Source organism: Bos indicus x Bos taurus, chromosome 11 (genome assembly GCF_003369695.1).
Source record: "Bos indicus x Bos taurus breed Angus x Brahman F1 hybrid chromosome 11, Bos_hybrid_MaternalHap_v2.0, whole genome shotgun sequence".
In the NCBI taxonomy this organism is placed as follows: domain Eukaryota; kingdom Metazoa; phylum Chordata; class Mammalia; order Artiodactyla; family Bovidae; genus Bos; species Bos indicus x Bos taurus.
In genome coordinates this window covers 74460732-74478717 of record NC_040086.1, presented here as the reverse complement: position 1 = coordinate 74478717, position 17986 = coordinate 74460732, and the positions used below count along the sequence as shown (strand labels likewise).

Below are 17986 nucleotides of genomic sequence, written 5' to 3'. Positions count from 1 at the left end.
TTCCAATCCCAAAGAAAGGCTATGCCAAAGAATGCTCAAACTACCACCCAATTGTACTCATCTCACACGCTAGTAAAGTAATGCTCAAAATTCTCCAAGCCAGGCTTCAACAGTACGTGAACCATGAACTTGCAGATGTCCAAGCTGGATTTAGAAAAGCAGAGGAACCAGAGATCAAATTGCCAACATCCGCTGGATCATCAAAAAAGCAAGAGAGTTCCAGAAAAACATCTATTTCTGCTTTATTGACTATGCCAAAGCCTTTGACTGTGTGGATAACAATAAACTGTGGAAGGTTCTGGAAGAGATGGGAATACCAGACCACCTGACCTGCCTCTTGAGAAACCTATACGCAGGTCAGAAAGCAACAGTTAGTTAGAACTGGACATGGAACAACAGACTGGTTCCAAATAGGAAAAGGAGTACGTCAAGGCTGTATATTGTCACCCTGCTTATTTAACTTATATGCAGAGTACATCATGAGAAATGCTGGGCTGGAAGAAGCACAAGCTGGAATCAAGATGTCCAGGAGAAATATCAATAACCTCAGATATGCAGATGACACCACCCTTATTGCAGAAAGTGAAGAAGAACTGAAGAGCCTCTTGATGAAAGTGAAAGAAGAGAGTGAAAAAGTTGGCTTAAAGCTCAACATTCAGAAGACTAAGGTCATGGCATCCGGTCCCATCACTTCATGGGAAACAGATGGGGAAACAATGCAAACTGTGGCAGACTTTGTGGTTTTGGGCTCCAAAATCACTGCAGATGGTGATTGCAGCCATGAAATTAAAAGATGCTTACTCCTTGGAAGAAAAGTTATGACCAACCTAGATAGCATATTCAAAAGCAGAGACATTACTTTGCCAACAAAGGTCTGTCTAGTCAAGGCTATGGTTTTTCAGTGGTCATGTATGGATGTGCGAGTTGGACTGTGAAGAAAGCTGAGCACCGAAGAATTGATGCTTTTGAACTGTGGTGTTGGAAAAGACTCTTGAGAGTCCCTTGGACTGCAAGGAGATCCAACCAGTCCATTCTGAAGGAGATCAGTCCTGGGTGTTCTTTGGAAGGACTGATGTTGAAGCTGAAACTCCAGTTCTTCGGCCACCTCATGCGAAGAGTTGACTCATTGGAAAAGACTCTGATGCTGGGAGGGATTGGGGGCAGAAGGAGAAAGGGACGACAGAGGATGAGATGGCTGGATGGCATCATGGACTCGATGGATGTGAGTGTGAGTGAACTCCAGGAGTTGGTGATGGACAGGGAGGCCTGGGGTGCTGCAATTCATGGGGTCACACAGTTGGATACGACTGAGCGACTGAACTGAATTGAACTGAACTGAACCTCACTAATGACAAAAAGCACTAAAAACAGAATTGAACTCCACCTAGTACATTTGGGGTTTTTTTGTAGTATGGGCTATCTTATCTAACTACTTTATGCAATTAAAAATTTAGAAAATACATACATATATTCAGGATGAAGGAAGCTATCTTTCTAATTGAAGAAGGCAGTTACATATATGGAAAGATGAAAGGCTAGGGCAGAAGAATGTTAAATGATGGGAAAAGATGTGCCATGCAAACACTAATTTTAGAAAACTAAGTATTTAAGAAAACAAAGAAGACTCTGAACAAAGATAATTACAGGGGATGAAGAGGAGCATTACCTAATGATAAGTGGTCCAATTCACCAGGAAAACCTAACTTTAAATGTGTATACAGCTAACAACAAACGTTCAAGCACAAGAAGCAAAAACTAAGAACTGAAAGGAGAAATACACAAATTCACAATTATGGTTGGAGAGTTTCAACAGTCCTCTCTTAGTAATTAATACAAGTAGACAGAAAGTCATCAAGAATACAGAATATCTAAAAAACATAAGCAACCAATGTTATCTAACTGAGATTTATAGAAGCCTCCATCCAATGACAACAGAATATACTTTTTCCCTCCTGGTTGACAAAAAACACTAACCAAGGCAGATCACATGCTACGTAACAAAACAAACCAGAGTAAATTTTAAAAAATTAAAATCATGCTATGCTGACTGTACCAGAATTAAATGAGAATTCAATAACACACAACCTGAGAAATTCCAAATATTTGAAAACTATATAACACGTATTTAAATAATCCAGGAGTCAAGAGGAAATTTCAAGGTAAAGTAGAAAATATTTTTAAATAAATGAAAAGGAAAATACAACATTTCAAAAATGCATGGGAATATAGCTAAAGAAATGCTTATAAATTTTTAACATTAAATGATTATAGTAGAAAAGGAAGTCTCAAATCAATAACCTAAAGTTAAGAAACTAAACACAAAACATGAAGAAGGAAGGAAATAAACTCAAGAGCAGAAATCAGAAAAATGAAAGAAAAAATTGGAAAAATCCATGAACCCTAAAACTAGTTTTTTTAAATGATGCATAAAACAGACTGACTGAGCAAGGAAAAAAGAGAGAGAGAAAAGACATGAATTGCCAGTATCAGGAACAAAAGAGGAGAGACCACTACAGACACAACAGAGGTTAAAAGCTAACAAAGACTGTAATAGGATTGTGTCAAAAGGACTCAGGAACCAACTTGAGAAGGTTCCCACAGGCCAGAGACTGGGCCATTTTGGCATCAATAAGCATAATTATGGCAGGGAATTGACATATACTGCTGCTGATGTTGCTAAGTCACTTCAGTCGTGTTCAACTCTGTGTGACCCCAGAGACGGCAGCCCACCAGGCTCCCCTGTCCCTGGGATTCTCCAGGCAAGAATACTGGAGTGGGTTGCCATTTCCTTCTCCAACGCATGAAAGTGAAAAGTGAAAGTGAAGTCGCTCAGTCGTGTCCGACTCTAGCGACCCCATGGACTGCAGCCTACCAGGCTCCTCTGTCCATGGGATTTTCCAGGCAAAAGTACTGGAGTGGGGTGCCATTGCCTTCTCCGTGACATATACTAAATATGCTTAAATCTATGAATCCATTATGACATCAAGAAAACAAATTCATTAGCTGAGGATAGGGACATCATTCATTGTTAAAACTTGTTAATAATGGTAAAGAATCAAACATTAATCCTACCTTTCCTATAATGACTTGCATTACTGAATAACCAGATAATAGACAAGGCAAATAAATTAGTAAGGAGTGATTTCATTAAAACTCAATCATTTGCAAATTCTTAATAAATTAAGGTATCTAGGCATTGAGTATCAGTTACTACAACATCACAAAAAGAACAATAGCCAGATACTATGTGCTTTCTAGCAGAACACACTCATTATCACTTATAAAGTGTACCTGCATGTGCTCAGTTGCTCAGTAGACTTGTACAAAATAATTAAAATAAAACAAGAATCTGACTAGGCTCTAGATTAGTGTTATCCAACAGAAACACAATGCAAGCCACATGTGTTTTCTTTTTTTTTTTTCCCCTTGGTGGGGGGCGGTGGTGTGGGGCGGGGAATGGGCAGCACTGCACAGGAGGCATCCTAGTTCCCTAGTTAGGGATCAAACCCATGCCTCTTGCGGTAGAATCAGATTTGCCACACTCTCTTGTTCATTCTCAGTTAATGGCATTACTAATCTATCTGGTTACCCAGGCAGAAACCTAAGAGCAAATTCAGGCTTCTCCTTATCCTCAGTCCCAAAATACAATCACTAAGTCCTAATGCTCTTACCTCTATATTTTCTAGAAACTGTCCTTTTCTCACCATCACTACTACAACTTCCCTAGTTCAGGCCTGTGCATCTCTTACCTGGATATAAGAAAATCATGTAAAGTACTTGTTATCCTCTAATACCATTTTTTCCTTTGCATTAGAATACAGGAAATCAGAAATGTCCATAGTTGCCTGATTAAGATATTTGCCTCTGTTTCTATACATTTGTTATACTGTTTACTCTTCCTATAATGTTCGCCCCCAATTTTTTACTACATAGATTCCTTCACTTTTTGAGATGCTGTTAAGATATCATATCCACCTGAAAAACCTTTTTAGGAATTTCTAGGTGAGCAGTACCCTTCTTTGTTCCAACAGAACCTCAGCTAAACCATTATCATCACGCTTACCTAATTTAAAACACTTTTTTTCTTTTACTATGTCATCTTCTACTGAATATTTATTTCTAGGGGCAGAGACTGTTTCAGCTAGCTTTTTAACTCCTGTGGCTAGGACATAGTTGGCATATGACAGGTAGTCAATATACCTTGAAGAAAAAATTTTCAATTTTGTATCTATCTGTCAAATTAATATTTCTAAAGTTCCATTTTCAACATGCCATGGTGCTATTCAAAAAGATTCAAGGACTGTCATGTGATAAAGTACAACTATCTTAAGCCTGATCCTCTATAACAAGAAACCAAAACTACATACAAAGCTTTATCTTCCACTGTCCTGCCTTATACACGTATCTTTAATTTTAAACAAGTCTACTCATAGTCTTTCAAACTGAGTGACATTTACCTCTCAAAATCATTACAACCCATACAAATGTTGGCCTATCAAATTAGAAACTTAGCAACTCACTAGCAATTAAACTATAACGTTACATGATATTAAAAAGCACTATTGTAGTGATACCTGGATGGGATGGCTACATTCACACTTCATGATCTCCAGCAAATGACTAGTAGGCAAAGGCCAAGATAACTTTTTAACTTGTAAAAAACATCACATATGTGAGAAAAACATTAAACTTTTTTTCTGCTTTACTCACCTTTTTTCCCCCAAGGCCAGGCTTCTTTCATCTTTCTTGGCTTGAAGCTCATCAGGGATGAGGAGGAGAGGATTAGCAAGTATGGGACTTCTTTCCCTAAAGTTATGCTTCTTCTGTTAATCAAAATACTGACTCAAAAAAGTTCTAGATAGCAAGAATTTCAGAAAGAAATAAAAATTTCAGTAAGAAAATCAGGATGTCTTATGACCTTTAGCGCTTGGCCGTTCAGGCCTGCCATGTTAGTCTGCCACTAACAGTGGACTATTAGCCCAAAAGGCCCTACACACACCAATTGTTTCTGATTCTGGAACAAGAGGTTCTATCACAGAAACAGTGGCATTAATGGAAGTCAAAAAAAAAAAAAGAAGAAAGCCTGATTCCATCACCTCTAAGCACTCACTCTGAAGATAAACTCTTGCTCCTGAAGCAGGAAATTCTAGTGCAAAATCTTTCAATGAACACTTTAACTCCGTCTGAGTTTTGTATCTAATACACTGACCTAACAAAAGGAAAATGAGGTTAGGAGGGAAAAGGTGAAAGCAAACCAATGGAGTATATGAGACTATTCAAAAACTTCAAAATCATTGGTCCAGACAATCTAAACATGAAGGCATTCCTTCTAAGAGACTTCTGTTGACATAACCAACCAAGCCACAACTTTTCAAGATCAGTTCTTAAAAAAATAAAGAGGGACTTCCCTGAGGGTCCAGTGGTTAAGAATCCACTGTGTAATGCAGTCCCACTTCTGGGAACAAAGATCCCACGTGCCGCAGGGCAGCTAAGCCTGTCCACCACAACTACTGAGCCCATGCACAAATACAGAATCTCTGCGTGGAAACAAAAGATCCTGCAAGGCGCAAGGAAGATCACACGTGCCTCAACTAATCCAATGAGACAAAATAAATAAATATTTTTAAAAAGGAAGAAGAGAGAATATTAAGGTAGGCTCAGATAAATTCAGTTCAGTCTCTCAGTTGTGTCCAACTCTTTGAGACCCCACAGACTGCAGCATGCCAGGCCTCCCTGTCCATCACCAACTCTCGGAGTTTACCCAAACTCATGTCCATTGAGTCGGTGATGCCATCCAACCATCTCATCCTCTGTCATCCCTTTCTCCTCCCACCTTCAATTTTTCCCAGCATCAGGGTCTTTTCAAATGAGTCAGTTTGCATCAGGTGGCCAAAGTATTGGAGTTTCAGCTTCAACATCAGTCCTTCCAACAAACACTCAGGACTGATCTCCTTTAGGATGGACTGGTTGGATCTCCTTGCAGTCCAAGGGACTCTTAAGAGTCTTTTCCAACACCACAGTTCAAAAGCATCAATTCTTTGGCACTCAGCTTTCCTTATAGTCCAACTCTCACGTCCATACATGACTACTGGAAAAACCATAGCCTTGACTAATTGGACCTTTGTTGGCGAAGTAGTCTCTGCTTTTTAATACGCTGTCTAGGTTGGTCATAACTTTCCTTCCAAGGAGTAAGTGTCTTTTAATTTCATGGCTGCAATCACCATCTGCAGTGATTTTGGAGCCCCAAACCACAAAGTCTGCCACTGTTTGCACTGCTTCCCCATCTATTTCCCATGAAGTGATGGGACCAGATGCCATGATCTTTGTTTTCTAAATGTTTCATTTAAGCCAACTTTTTCACTCTCCTCTTTCATCAAGAGGCTCTTCAGTTCTTCACTTTCTGCCATAAGGGTGGTGTCATCTGCATATCTGAGTTTATTGATATATCCCCTGGCAATCTTGATTCCAGCTTGTGCTTCTTCCAGCCCAGCATTTCTCATGATGTACTCTGCATGTAAGTTAAATAAGCAGGGTGACAATATACAGCCTTGACATACTCCTTTTCCTATTTGGAACCGGTCTGTTGTTCCATGTCCAATTCTAACTGCTGCTTCCTGAACTGCATACAGGTTTCTCAAGAGGCAGGTCAGGTGGTCTGGTATTCCCATCTCTTCCAGAATCTTCCATAGTTTAGTGTGATCCACACAGTCAAAGGCTTTGGCATAGTCAATAAAGCAGAAATAGATGTTTTTCTGGAACTGTCTTGCTTTTTGATGATCCAGAAGATGTTGGCAATTTGATCTCTGGTTCCTCTGCCTTTTCTAAATCCAGCTTGACCATGTGGAAGTCACCTGGCTTGGAGAATTTTGAGCATTACTTTACTAGCATGTGAGATGAGTACAATTGGGTGGTAGTTTGAGCATTCTTTGGAATTGCCTTTCTTTGGGATTGCAATGAAAACTGACCTTTTCCAGTCCTGTGGCCACTGCTGAGTTTTCCAAATTTGCTGGCATATTGAATGCAGCACTTTCACAGCATCATCTTTTAGGATTTGAAATAGCTCCACTGGAATTCCATCACCTCCACTAGCTTTGTTTGTAGTGATGCTTCCTAAGGCCCACTTGACTTCACATTCCAGGATATCTGGGTCTGAGGTGAGTGATCACACCATCGTGATTATCTGGGTCATGAAGATCTTTTCTGTATAGTTCTTCTGTGTATTCTTGCCACCTCTTCGTAATACCTTCTGTTTCTGTTAGGTCCATACCATTTCAGTCCTCTATTGAGCCCATCTTTGCATGTAACGTTCCCTGCTGCTGCTGCTGCTGCTAAGTTGCTTCAGTCGTGTCTGACTCTGTGTGACCCCATAGATGGCAGCCCACCAGGCTCCCCCATTCCTGGGATTCTCCAGGCAAGAACACTGGAGTGGGTTGCCGTTTCCTTCTCCAATGCAGGAAAGTGAAAAGTGAAAGTGAAGTCGCTCAGTCGTGCCCTACTCATAGTGACCCCATGGACTGCAACCCACCATGCTCTTCCGTCCATGGGATTTTCCAGGCAAGAATACTGGAGTGGGTTGCCATTGCCTTCTCTGAATGTTCCCTTGATATCTCTAATTTTCTTGAAGAGATCTCTAGTCTTTTCCCATTCTATTGTTTTCCTCTATTTCTTTGCACTGATCAATGAGTAAGGCTTTCTTATCTCTCCTTGCTATTCTTTGGAACTCTGCATTCAAATAGTAGCCTACATTTACCCACATTTGTATCTACTGTTGCTAATGTATACAACTCTATAGGGAGCACTGGCTGAGTGGTTTCATAAGAGAACCCCAAATGTTATTATCTTTAGCTTTTTTCCTGTTGGGCTGATGGTATTTCCCAGAGAAGGCTCTGTTATACTCCTATCTGCAGAGACTTTCCCAATTTTAAAAAGCACCTTTTTAGTCTCCCACTCTTAAATATGAGCAGATAGCAGAGAATTACCAAACATTTGGAAAAAGGCTATACTACTAAAGAGGAGCTAAAACAAAGAAAAGCAACTTGGAGGAAAGAGTCTACTCAGGTAGAAGAAAAAGTAATTACTGATCTCCACAGAGAGATGAGCTGATATTTCATCCATGAAACAAGAACAAAGTGATACTTTTGAAAAACCATGGGAACCAAAATAGTTTTTAAAAATTAAATATAGAAATAAAAATGTGAAAGAAAATTACAGAAAATTTAAAGATAGAAATTACATAAATTTAAAGAAAATTAAAGAGCAGTCTAGGCAGGCCAATATCTGGGTAACAGTATTTCTAGAGATGGAAAAAAAAGAAAACAAAGGTGAGCAAAAAGAAACAACTCAGGAAAAGTTCTCAGAAGGATGAGTTTCCACAGTAAAGAGGCTCACAGACACCCACTTGGACACGTCTGTGAAATTCCAGCACATTAGGGAAAGATGACTCTAAAAGCTTTGGGAAAGGAAAACAGTATCAAGAAAATGGGTCAAGGATCAGAATAGCACTGTACTTCTCAACAGCAACACAGCTTATAAATGCTAAGAAAAGGCAAGGATGATTGTAAAGGAGGTCCCAATAAAATAGCTATGCAAGACCTTAGTAGACGCCAATGCAAAATTAGAAAAGGAGATGAAGTTCTCAAGAAGATGAAATGCTAGCATACCTTCTATGTTTGGAGATACTATGAAGAGAGTTGGTCTGCTGGGGATGAATTTAGGGACCAGTAGCAGTTAATACCAGAGAAGGCAATGGCACCCCACTCCAGTACTCTTGCCTGGAAAATCCCATGGATAGAGGAGCCTGGTGGGCTGCAGTCCATGGGGTCACTACGAGTCAGACACGACTGAGCGACTTCACTTTCACTTTTCACTTTCATGCATTGGAGAAGGAAATGGAAACCCACTCCAATGTTCTTGCCTGGAGAATCCCAGGGATGGGGGAGCCTGGTGAGCTGCCGTCTATGGGGTTGCACAGAGTCAGACATAACTGAAGCGACTTAGCAGCAGCAGCAGTAGCAGTTAATACATAGAAAACTAGGCAAATTAACAACGACTTAATAACCAAAAAAATAATATAGCTCGGCTGTAAATAGCTTTTACATACTCTCAATAAGGCAAATACTGAATAATGATCTAATAAGAATTATAACCAGCTAGGAGGATAAGAAAAAAAGAAGCATAGGTTTGTGTTGGAGACAGGTGTGACTATACTCTTCCACAGTGGGAAATCAAAAGATAATGGTAAAAAAAAACAAACAAAAAAAAGAAAACGGTAAGAACTGGACACTAAAACAGCAGCCATGTAAAAATATTACTTAGAAATATAGAGGTGTATACCAAAATAGTTTCAGGTGTTGAAAACAATTGGCTCTAGGGAAACTATTTCTTCTTATGGGGAAATCAGGGGATTGGTGGTTTGTACAATAAACCTTTTAGAACCTAAATACTTTATTCTTTAAACCACCTACTTGCATTTAAGTTTAAAAATTAATTTTAAAGATGTAAAACAATTCCATTTATATACATTTAAAAAACTCAAGGAACCAGAGATCAAATTGCCAACATCCGCTGGATCATTAAAAAGGCAACAGAGTTCCAGAAAAACATCTATTTCTGCTTTACTGACTATGCCGAAGCCTTTGACTGTGTGGATCACAATAAACTGTGGAAGGTTCTGGAAGAGATGGGAATACCAGACCACCTGACCTGCCTCTTGAGAAACCTGTACGCAGGTCAGGAAGCAACAGTTAGAACGGGACGTGGAACAACAGACTGGTTCCAAATAGGAAAAGGAGTATGTCAAGGCTGTATATTGTCACCCTGCTTATTTAACTTACATGCAGAGTACATCATGAGAAATGCTGGGCTGGAAGAAGCACAAGCTGGAATCAAGATTGCCAGGGGATATATCAATAAACTCAGATATGCAGATGACACCACCCTTATGGCAGAAAGTGAAGAACTAAAGAGCCTCTTGATGAAAGTGAAAGAGGAGAGTGAAAAAGTTGGCTTAAAGCTCAACATTCAGAAGACTACGGTCATGGCATCTGGTCCCATCACTTCATGGGAAATAGATGGGGAACCAGTGGACACAGTGTCACTTTATTTTTCGGGGACTCCAAAATCACTGCAGATGGTGATTGCAGCCATGAAATTAAAAGACGCTTACTCCTTGGAAGGAAAGTTATGACCAACCTAAATAGCATATTCAAAAGCAGAGACATTACTTTGCCAACAAAGATCCGTCTAGTCAAGGCTATGCTTTTTCCAGTGGTCATGTATGGATGTGAGAGTTGGACTGTGAAGAAGCTGAGTGCCAAAGAATCGATGCTTTTGAACTGTGGTGTTGGAGAAGACTCTTGAGAGTTCCTTGGACTGCAAGGAGATCCAACCAGTCCATCATAAAGGTGATCAGTCCTGGGTATCCTTTGGAAGGAATGATGCTAAAGCTGAAACTCCAGTACTTTGGCCACCTCATGTGAAGAGTTGACTCATTGGAAAAGACCCTGATGCTGGAAGGGATTGGAGGCAGGAGGAGAAGGGGACGACAGAGGATGAGATGGTTGGATGGCACCACTGACTCAATGGACATGAGTTTGGGTAAACTCCGGGAGTTGGTGATGGACAGGGAGGCCTGGCGTGCTGCAATTCATGGGGTTGCAAAGAGTAGGACATGACTGAGCGACTGAACTGACTGAAAAAACTCAAATCATTTTCATGGATACATAAAAATATACTACTTGTATAATTAGAGTCATAATGATTAAAAATTATTGAACACTTCCTATGTGCCTGGTACTGTCCCAAGTGCTTCACATTGGCTGAGTTAAATACATAATCCTCACAGTAACCATCATGGCCTTAGCATTACCATTATCCCCCATCTAAAACATAGACTGATGTGCAGATAGCTGAAATAACTTGCAGAATGTTGCATAGCCAAGACGGGATTCAACTAGGATTCAAACTCAGTCAGTCTGGCTTCAGCACCCCACACTATTACCTTCTCAAATAACAAGTTAAAACACAGACAAGAAAGATGTTCATTGAAGGCATCAGAGTGTCTCACTCTGCTGAAGAAAGAAAAAGAATGGGACCGGGGAAGGAAGAGAAAGGGACCTTCATCCTCATCTAGAATTAAAGAACAAAATCAATGATGACAAACAGCTAGCATTTAATTCTGGATGGTGGGAACATGCACGTTATATTATTCTCCACAGTATTCTATAGTTTTGAAAGTGTTTATTAATAGGGGAGAAAAACTTGCATAAAATGAATTTCTCTTCCACCTTAATGATAGATCAGTAAGAATCCAAGCTCTGAAGCCACACAAGGCAGAAACCCCAGCTAACATTCATTAACTGTGTAACCTTGAGCAAGTTGCTCAATCAACTCCTTATTTCAGTTTCCCCTTAAGCGACAGTTCTTACCTCATATAGTGCTGTGGTAATTAAGTGGTTAATTCTTAAAATGGGGCCTAACATGCAGATGTCTGCTATTACTACTACCCTCCTGTTACCCAGACATCCGCCACTACTAGATGACATCTTTTTTGCTCCTTGCCCACTGAACTGTAAGCTCCAAGAGAAGCAGGACCTTGCCTGTCCTGTCCTCAGCTGTAACTCCAATGCCAAGAACTGGGCTTGGCAAGTGGCAGTCACTCAAATAAAAGTGTTAAATAAACTTTGACCTGTGGTGACACAGAACTGCTTGTACTATCCCCTGCAGCTGTCATGCTATTTCACTTCTCAATCTGTGCTTCTGTTGTCCCTTCTGCCTGAAGGCCTTTCCTAGACCAATGCCTCAGCTCAGGCATGGGGTTTCTCAGGAAGGCTTCTCTGAGGTTGGCTACATGCTCCTCCTCTGTACACCTATAGTGCCTTATGCAGAACTCAGTTGCAACACGTGACTTATAATACTGAAATGATGTGTGTGTGTGTCTGTCTACCCACACAAGAAGTCAAGCATAGCGAATAAGCACATCCACTCGAGTCAGACTGGCAGCATTTGAATCCTGGCTGTGTGACCTTGGGCAAATTACTTTATGTCTCAGTTTCCTGGCCTGTAAAATGAGGACAATAATAACACTTATCTCATAAGGCTCTCATAGGATTAAAATGGTTTCTATTTGTATTTATAAAACATTCACAACAGTCCCCGGCAGCTAGTAAACGCTGTATAAGTAAGCTGTAACAATCTCCTTGAACACAGACACAAGTTCTTGCCCATGTTTACGTTCCCTCAAACTGATGACTTTTACACTAGTCCAAAGAAAAGAATCAGTGCCCAAACTAAGTCAGCTGCAATAAAGATGCAGAAGGGGTGATGGAGAAGGCATGATGGATATGAAACAAGTTTAGAATGAGGAAAAAAAGAAATCAACAGAACACACCACATGATTACAATGAGATTCATCATAAGGAAGAGAAAATTTAGGATGTCAGGATTTGGATTCTTGATGGACCAGGTTTTATTCACAAGATGAAAAATATAAGAAAAGGAAAAAGGAGACTTCTTGGCAATTTTTAACAACAAAATGCTTCATTCAATGCTGAAACAAAGAAGAACACTTAAAAAGAACAGTTCGAACTCTGATTAACCATGCCAGAAATCTGGTACTTTATATCTAAAAGAACTTAAGCTCCATGAGGACAAGGACTTTTTCTGTTTTGTTGGCTGCTTTATTTCCAGCTCCTGCAACATATAGTAGGCACTTATTATATATTTGTTGAATCTGTGAAAGGATGATTTAGGTAAGTTTCAGCTTTCTTTGTCAATTGAACCAAAAAGTAAGTTAAAGATTTATTATATGTCCAGCATTGTTTTAAAGTCCTACAGGGAATATAAATTATGATACTTCTTTTGTATCCCCTTTCCCACATGAAAAAATTACTAAGTTTTACATAACATTAGTAATTTACTATGTTACACAATACAAAATACAGCTAAATTCTGAGGAGAAAAAATACCATAAGGGATATCTATTGGTATAGAATGGGCATGAATAAAGTGATACAATATTAATACGAAGGGTCACAAGAAACTAAGAAAAATTTTGATAAAGTAAGGTTAGACTCTAGAAAAGTCAAAGAGAGGCAAAGGCCAAATATTAATAAATATTTATATTATTTACATTTGCCAATATTTATTTATATTCAGTTCAGTTCAGTCACTCAGTCATGTCAGACTCTTTGCGACCCCATGAATCGCAGCATGCCAGGCCTCCCTGTCCATCACCAACTATATTAATAAAATGCCAACTCTCTCTGAAGACCTTCCTCATTGTCCCATTCCTAAACAGAATTGATTCCCTTCTTAGAACTATGAACAGCACTGTGATCCTCTGTTACAGTCCTTAATCCACTCAGTCATTTCTACTAGCATTTGTACCAACTTCCCCTAGCAGATTATAAGCTTCTAAAGGACAGAGAATATCACCTGTATCATGTCACGAATTTCTGACTCAGTGCCTAGCACATAACAGACATGATTGTGTGGGAAAGAGAGAGAATTTGTATTCTAAACCATAGCCAAGAGACAACTTTTCAGGTATTCGGGCGTGAGGACTAAATGAAGCAGATACTTAAAGATTAGTCTCTCACTTTACTGTAGTTTTGAGTCCAGTGGAAAACTAAAACTGGATACATAAACCCAACTTCATCCCTGGGGCCCTCAAAACTTGATTGAGACTCAAATTCAATTATAAATTCCTTATCTAAACATTCAGATAAAACTTTCAAAAGTCTGTTTCCCAGGTTTATCAATATCAGTCTTCTGATACATACAACAATCAAAAGTAAGAATTAATCTGCAAAACCAAGAAAACCCAATTCAAACAGTTCCTTTTTATCATCTTTAAAAATGGAGGGGGGGGCATTAAAGATTTATGTAGAAGAAGATTAGTATACTAACCTTGGAATATACATATACACCAGACAACAGAAATACGGGCGATCTAAAGCCAAGTACATTCTATTCGCTTAAGGCAATAAACCCCATAAAATTCTGGTGTGAAATCTCTCTCCACATTTAAATTCTATTATTCAAAACACACCGACAACTAGGTGATCAGAGAGAAGAGCACTATAAAATAAGTGAACCATACTACCTGATTGTCTATTGTCGCATAGTCTTCCAATGAGAAAAACAAATCACAGAAGTAATCCATTTGATTCTAACAACTTTTAGACAATCTTCATATGAAGTTAAAACTACACTTGTTCAACAGAAAAAAGTTCAACTTTAAGCTAAAAAATACCTAGGGCAACTAAATCTAAAAGAATCATAGAACAAGATTCTCAGGGTGCTTAATAAACATCAACATGCCCTAGCTGCAAAACAGATGAGTTCAGCTAGAAACAAAGCATTGCATTTGCAGCCAACAGTAATGATGATTAAGCTGAAGAAAGACATGATTTTCTTGTCATCTTTATTCAAGTATTTCACAGCAGTTATATTACAAATTACAGTAAATGTTCAAAATTCCAGAATTCAAAAATTAAATAATTTACTTCAAACTAATGTAAAATGAAGTCAAATGTAAAACATCAACTTAACACAATTCTAAATTAAACTACAAACCCAAAATAGACCATAGTTGAGGAGGTCTACTTACTCTACAAAGTGGACATACATGAATGAAACCAAAGAGGACTCCCAAAGTCTAAATAACCGAATGTACAAAATACAAAAGATGTTGGTACAAGTCCAAATTCAAGCTTACAATGTGATTACAAATAATAATTATAATAACAATGGCATTCAGCTACGGGACCTGACACTGAAGATACCTACTGAATAGCACCATAGCTGAACCAACTTAATCAAAAAATGGGAAGATATTACCACCCCACTCCCTAAAAAATAAAATCCAGTAAATCTACAAATACATTGGCATATGAGAAAAATCAAGTCCTGAAAGAATGTACTGAAAGGACAACAAAACTAAACAAAAAAAAATTAATCACAGGTGAGATTCAAGCTCAAAAACACAATTAACTCCACAGCCATCAGTTTCAACCTAGTGCGGTTCCATCGTCTTCAAAAGCTCCTATGGTCCCCACAGCTGAGCATTAACTATTGTTGGGCTGGGCCGTGATACACATTTTAGTCATCTGGGAGCAAGGTTTTACACAGGAGCTAATGTATAATGCTCACAATAGGAAATAAGAACAGAGGTCAATTTGTACATATTTTTGCCAATGCTATACAGCAAAAATCAAGAACTTACAGAAAGGTAAACAAAATTGAGTCTGCTTGGATAATTTTACAAGCTGCTTTAAATTCTAGAACCACCAGATAGCTGTAAAGTAAGCAAAACTGGTATAGCGTGTTTCTTTTGCAGGGGGAAAGGGGCCAGAGGAGTTAGTACAATTTCAGCTCATTTTTCTCCCCTTGGCATTAGATTGGCTTTCTCCTTAAGACCTAAACTGTTCAGAGTGGCAGATCCTATCATACTGAGGTTGCCTCCTATTTCTCTTATCTCTATCAAGGTTAAAATTAAAAAACTTGATCTTTTGGAAGCATTTTAATGCTGAACATAAATAAATTTCCCTTGTCAAACTCACTGATGGCTAAAACCTTAACCTGTACAAATTTAGTAACTTACTAAGAACATGTGCATTTTTTTTCCATTCACAAGTGCTGCTGTTACTTGAACAGAATGCTTCTGAATTAGAGTAACTGGAATAAATATTTAAAGAAAAATAGTGCAGCAAGAACCTGAGACTTGCAAAAAACCCTTTTACCAGAAACTTGCTACAAAAAATCTGCTACATCTTATTTCATCAAATCTTTAAATTCTGTAACAATTTCCATCAAAATACAAAATGCTAATGTATTAGACAGTAAAATAGCTTGAACTGGTATGATGGTAATAAATACTAAAGAAAGCATGAAAATCCTCCCAATAATCAAATTAGAGGTTTCAAATGACCTCCCCTTTAAAATTGGTTCATCGTTAATCGCACTTGCCCAGCTTAAAAATACAGTGTGTCTACACGGGTAGCATCTTGAATTATATGACTAACTGAATATCATGAAAAGTTCATAGGTATAAAGAAAACAAGTGGCATTATTTTAAAATTAAACTAGAGTTAGAAAGCGTAAAATGTTCATGTAAATGCAAAGAAGCACTTAAGATTACTGCAGTAGCCTTGGCCAAAGCGTGCTTTCTGCACTGGCATCCAGCACCCTACGAAGCCAGAGACGAGGAGACAAGTACCTTAGCTTCAGCATGTAAACGGTGGCAAAGTGAATACAGAACTCTGTAGACACCGTTGGTAACTAAAATACAAAGAGCTGAGGTAGCTCAGTATCTCTGCAGTAGTCCAAGACCATTTGCTCTAAAATCCAAACTACATGTGTTGCATATATTGGAAAGACACACCTGTGCAGCTAACGGCTATAATGAACGAAGGTATCAAGCCAACTTGTCAAAATTTTCTACTTTTTTGCTTAAAAATCATCTGATAAAAAAGTCACTGCACTCCTTTTGCCTCTTTGCAACTGCCTAGACTGTGTCTCTGAATTTGTAGAAAGTTTTTGTAAAACTAGTAATCCATAATTAATTTTAGACAAGTACAAGTCACAGAAATCGCTCAACAAGATCCAAAATGGGTTCCGATCAAAATGAATAGTTAGTTGTGAAGGTAAGCTTATGATGAGGGATTTAAATATTAATACTGTTATTCAAGGACCATACCAGAGCTCACTTGCAACTATGCATATTGAAAAAGAATTTTATGGAGCTCCTAGACAAAAATTCCTCTTTTCTTTCCATTTGGCAAGTCCTGGCTTTAAACCAAAACAGTAATAATTTGCTATACATGAAAATCATTCTTCTCTGGGAACTCAAACATGAATATCCATTAAATTACCACTGATAGAAGAAAATAGAAGGCAGTTCTATTTTCTGACCATCATTGTCATCGATACCAAAAAGAGTGTGGTTTTTTTTTTTATGGATTGTGTATTATTTTTTGTTGTTGTTGCTTCATCACATGTTTCTTAAACAGAAACAAACCATACAGGAAAACTTACCATTTTTAGTATATTTTGTAGCTTAACAACTTTCTTGATTGAGTTTTAAAAGCAATATAGGCATTTCATACCAAATCACTGGCTGCCTCTTAATGATACAGAGTATCAAAACTTATTTTCAGGGTTGTGACCAAAGAAAACATTCTAATTCATTTGCTACAAACAAGCCCATCCTTGTGTTTAGCCTTATCCTTTCTCAAATGAATAAAAAGGCACATTAAAGGCAGTTCTAAAGAGCCTAATCTAATTTCATCCAGTTTCTTCAGTTTCCCACCAGAATGTACCATAGCCAATTTCAAAACAGGCTTTAGTCCATTACCCAGAGAAAAAAATAAAACAAATATGATAAAAGGGGTAGAAAGGAGAGGGAAAGGAACAGGTTGCCCACTTTTTAAACAATTCAACACAGTAAGAACTGCCCCATCCAGTTTCCTCAAATTTGCTGGTCTGCTCCCTAAGAGACAAATCTCCAAAAAAGAGTGCACAAAAAGAGGAGCAGAAGTGAGAGCAGTTTCTGTAGCACCAAAATCTCCAATCTGTGGGGTTGTATTTTTTATTTGTGGAAAATACAACATGTTTCTGAAGTTCTGTTTGGTTCTTGTAGGCTGGTTGGTTTCAGGTACCTGAGACAATAGCACCAAATTCAACAGAGAGAAAGAATGAGTGAGAGAGCACTTTACACCAAGGCTCTGCACGTTAATTGGTGCAATTTGAAATTGAATGGCTCAGAAGACTGCTCTGTCAGGAGCAGATTGGAGGGGATAAACCACTCTTCTTGAAAGGTTCATAGGAATGTCTCAAACATATGAACTGTTCTTTCCATCTCCTATAAGGGGGAGGAAAAAAGTACAAGTTACCTATTAAAGGAAATACAAAAGCATTACGGAAAAATTCACTTCAAATCAACTTTCTCAAGAAAGAATTTTAGATACAAAGTTAAGCTTTAAAT

General features: G+C 38.5%; 1 protein-coding gene across 4 annotated transcripts in view; it reads right to left on the bottom strand.

Moving 5' to 3' along the window:
• Window positions 1–14408: 14408 nt before the first annotated feature.
• ATAD2B (ATPase family, AAA domain containing 2B) overlaps window positions 14409–17986 on the bottom strand; it is a 122630-nt gene continuing 119052 nt past the window's right edge. For all 4 annotated transcript variants that reach the window (XM_027555972.1, XM_027555974.1, XM_027555975.1 and 1 more), the window contains one exon: window positions 14409–17863. In XM_027555972.1, coding sequence (XP_027411773.1) covers window positions 17822–17863 — 42 coding nt within the window. In that variant the 3' untranslated portion in view covers window positions 14409–17821. The remainder of the gene's footprint in view (window positions 17864–17986) is intronic.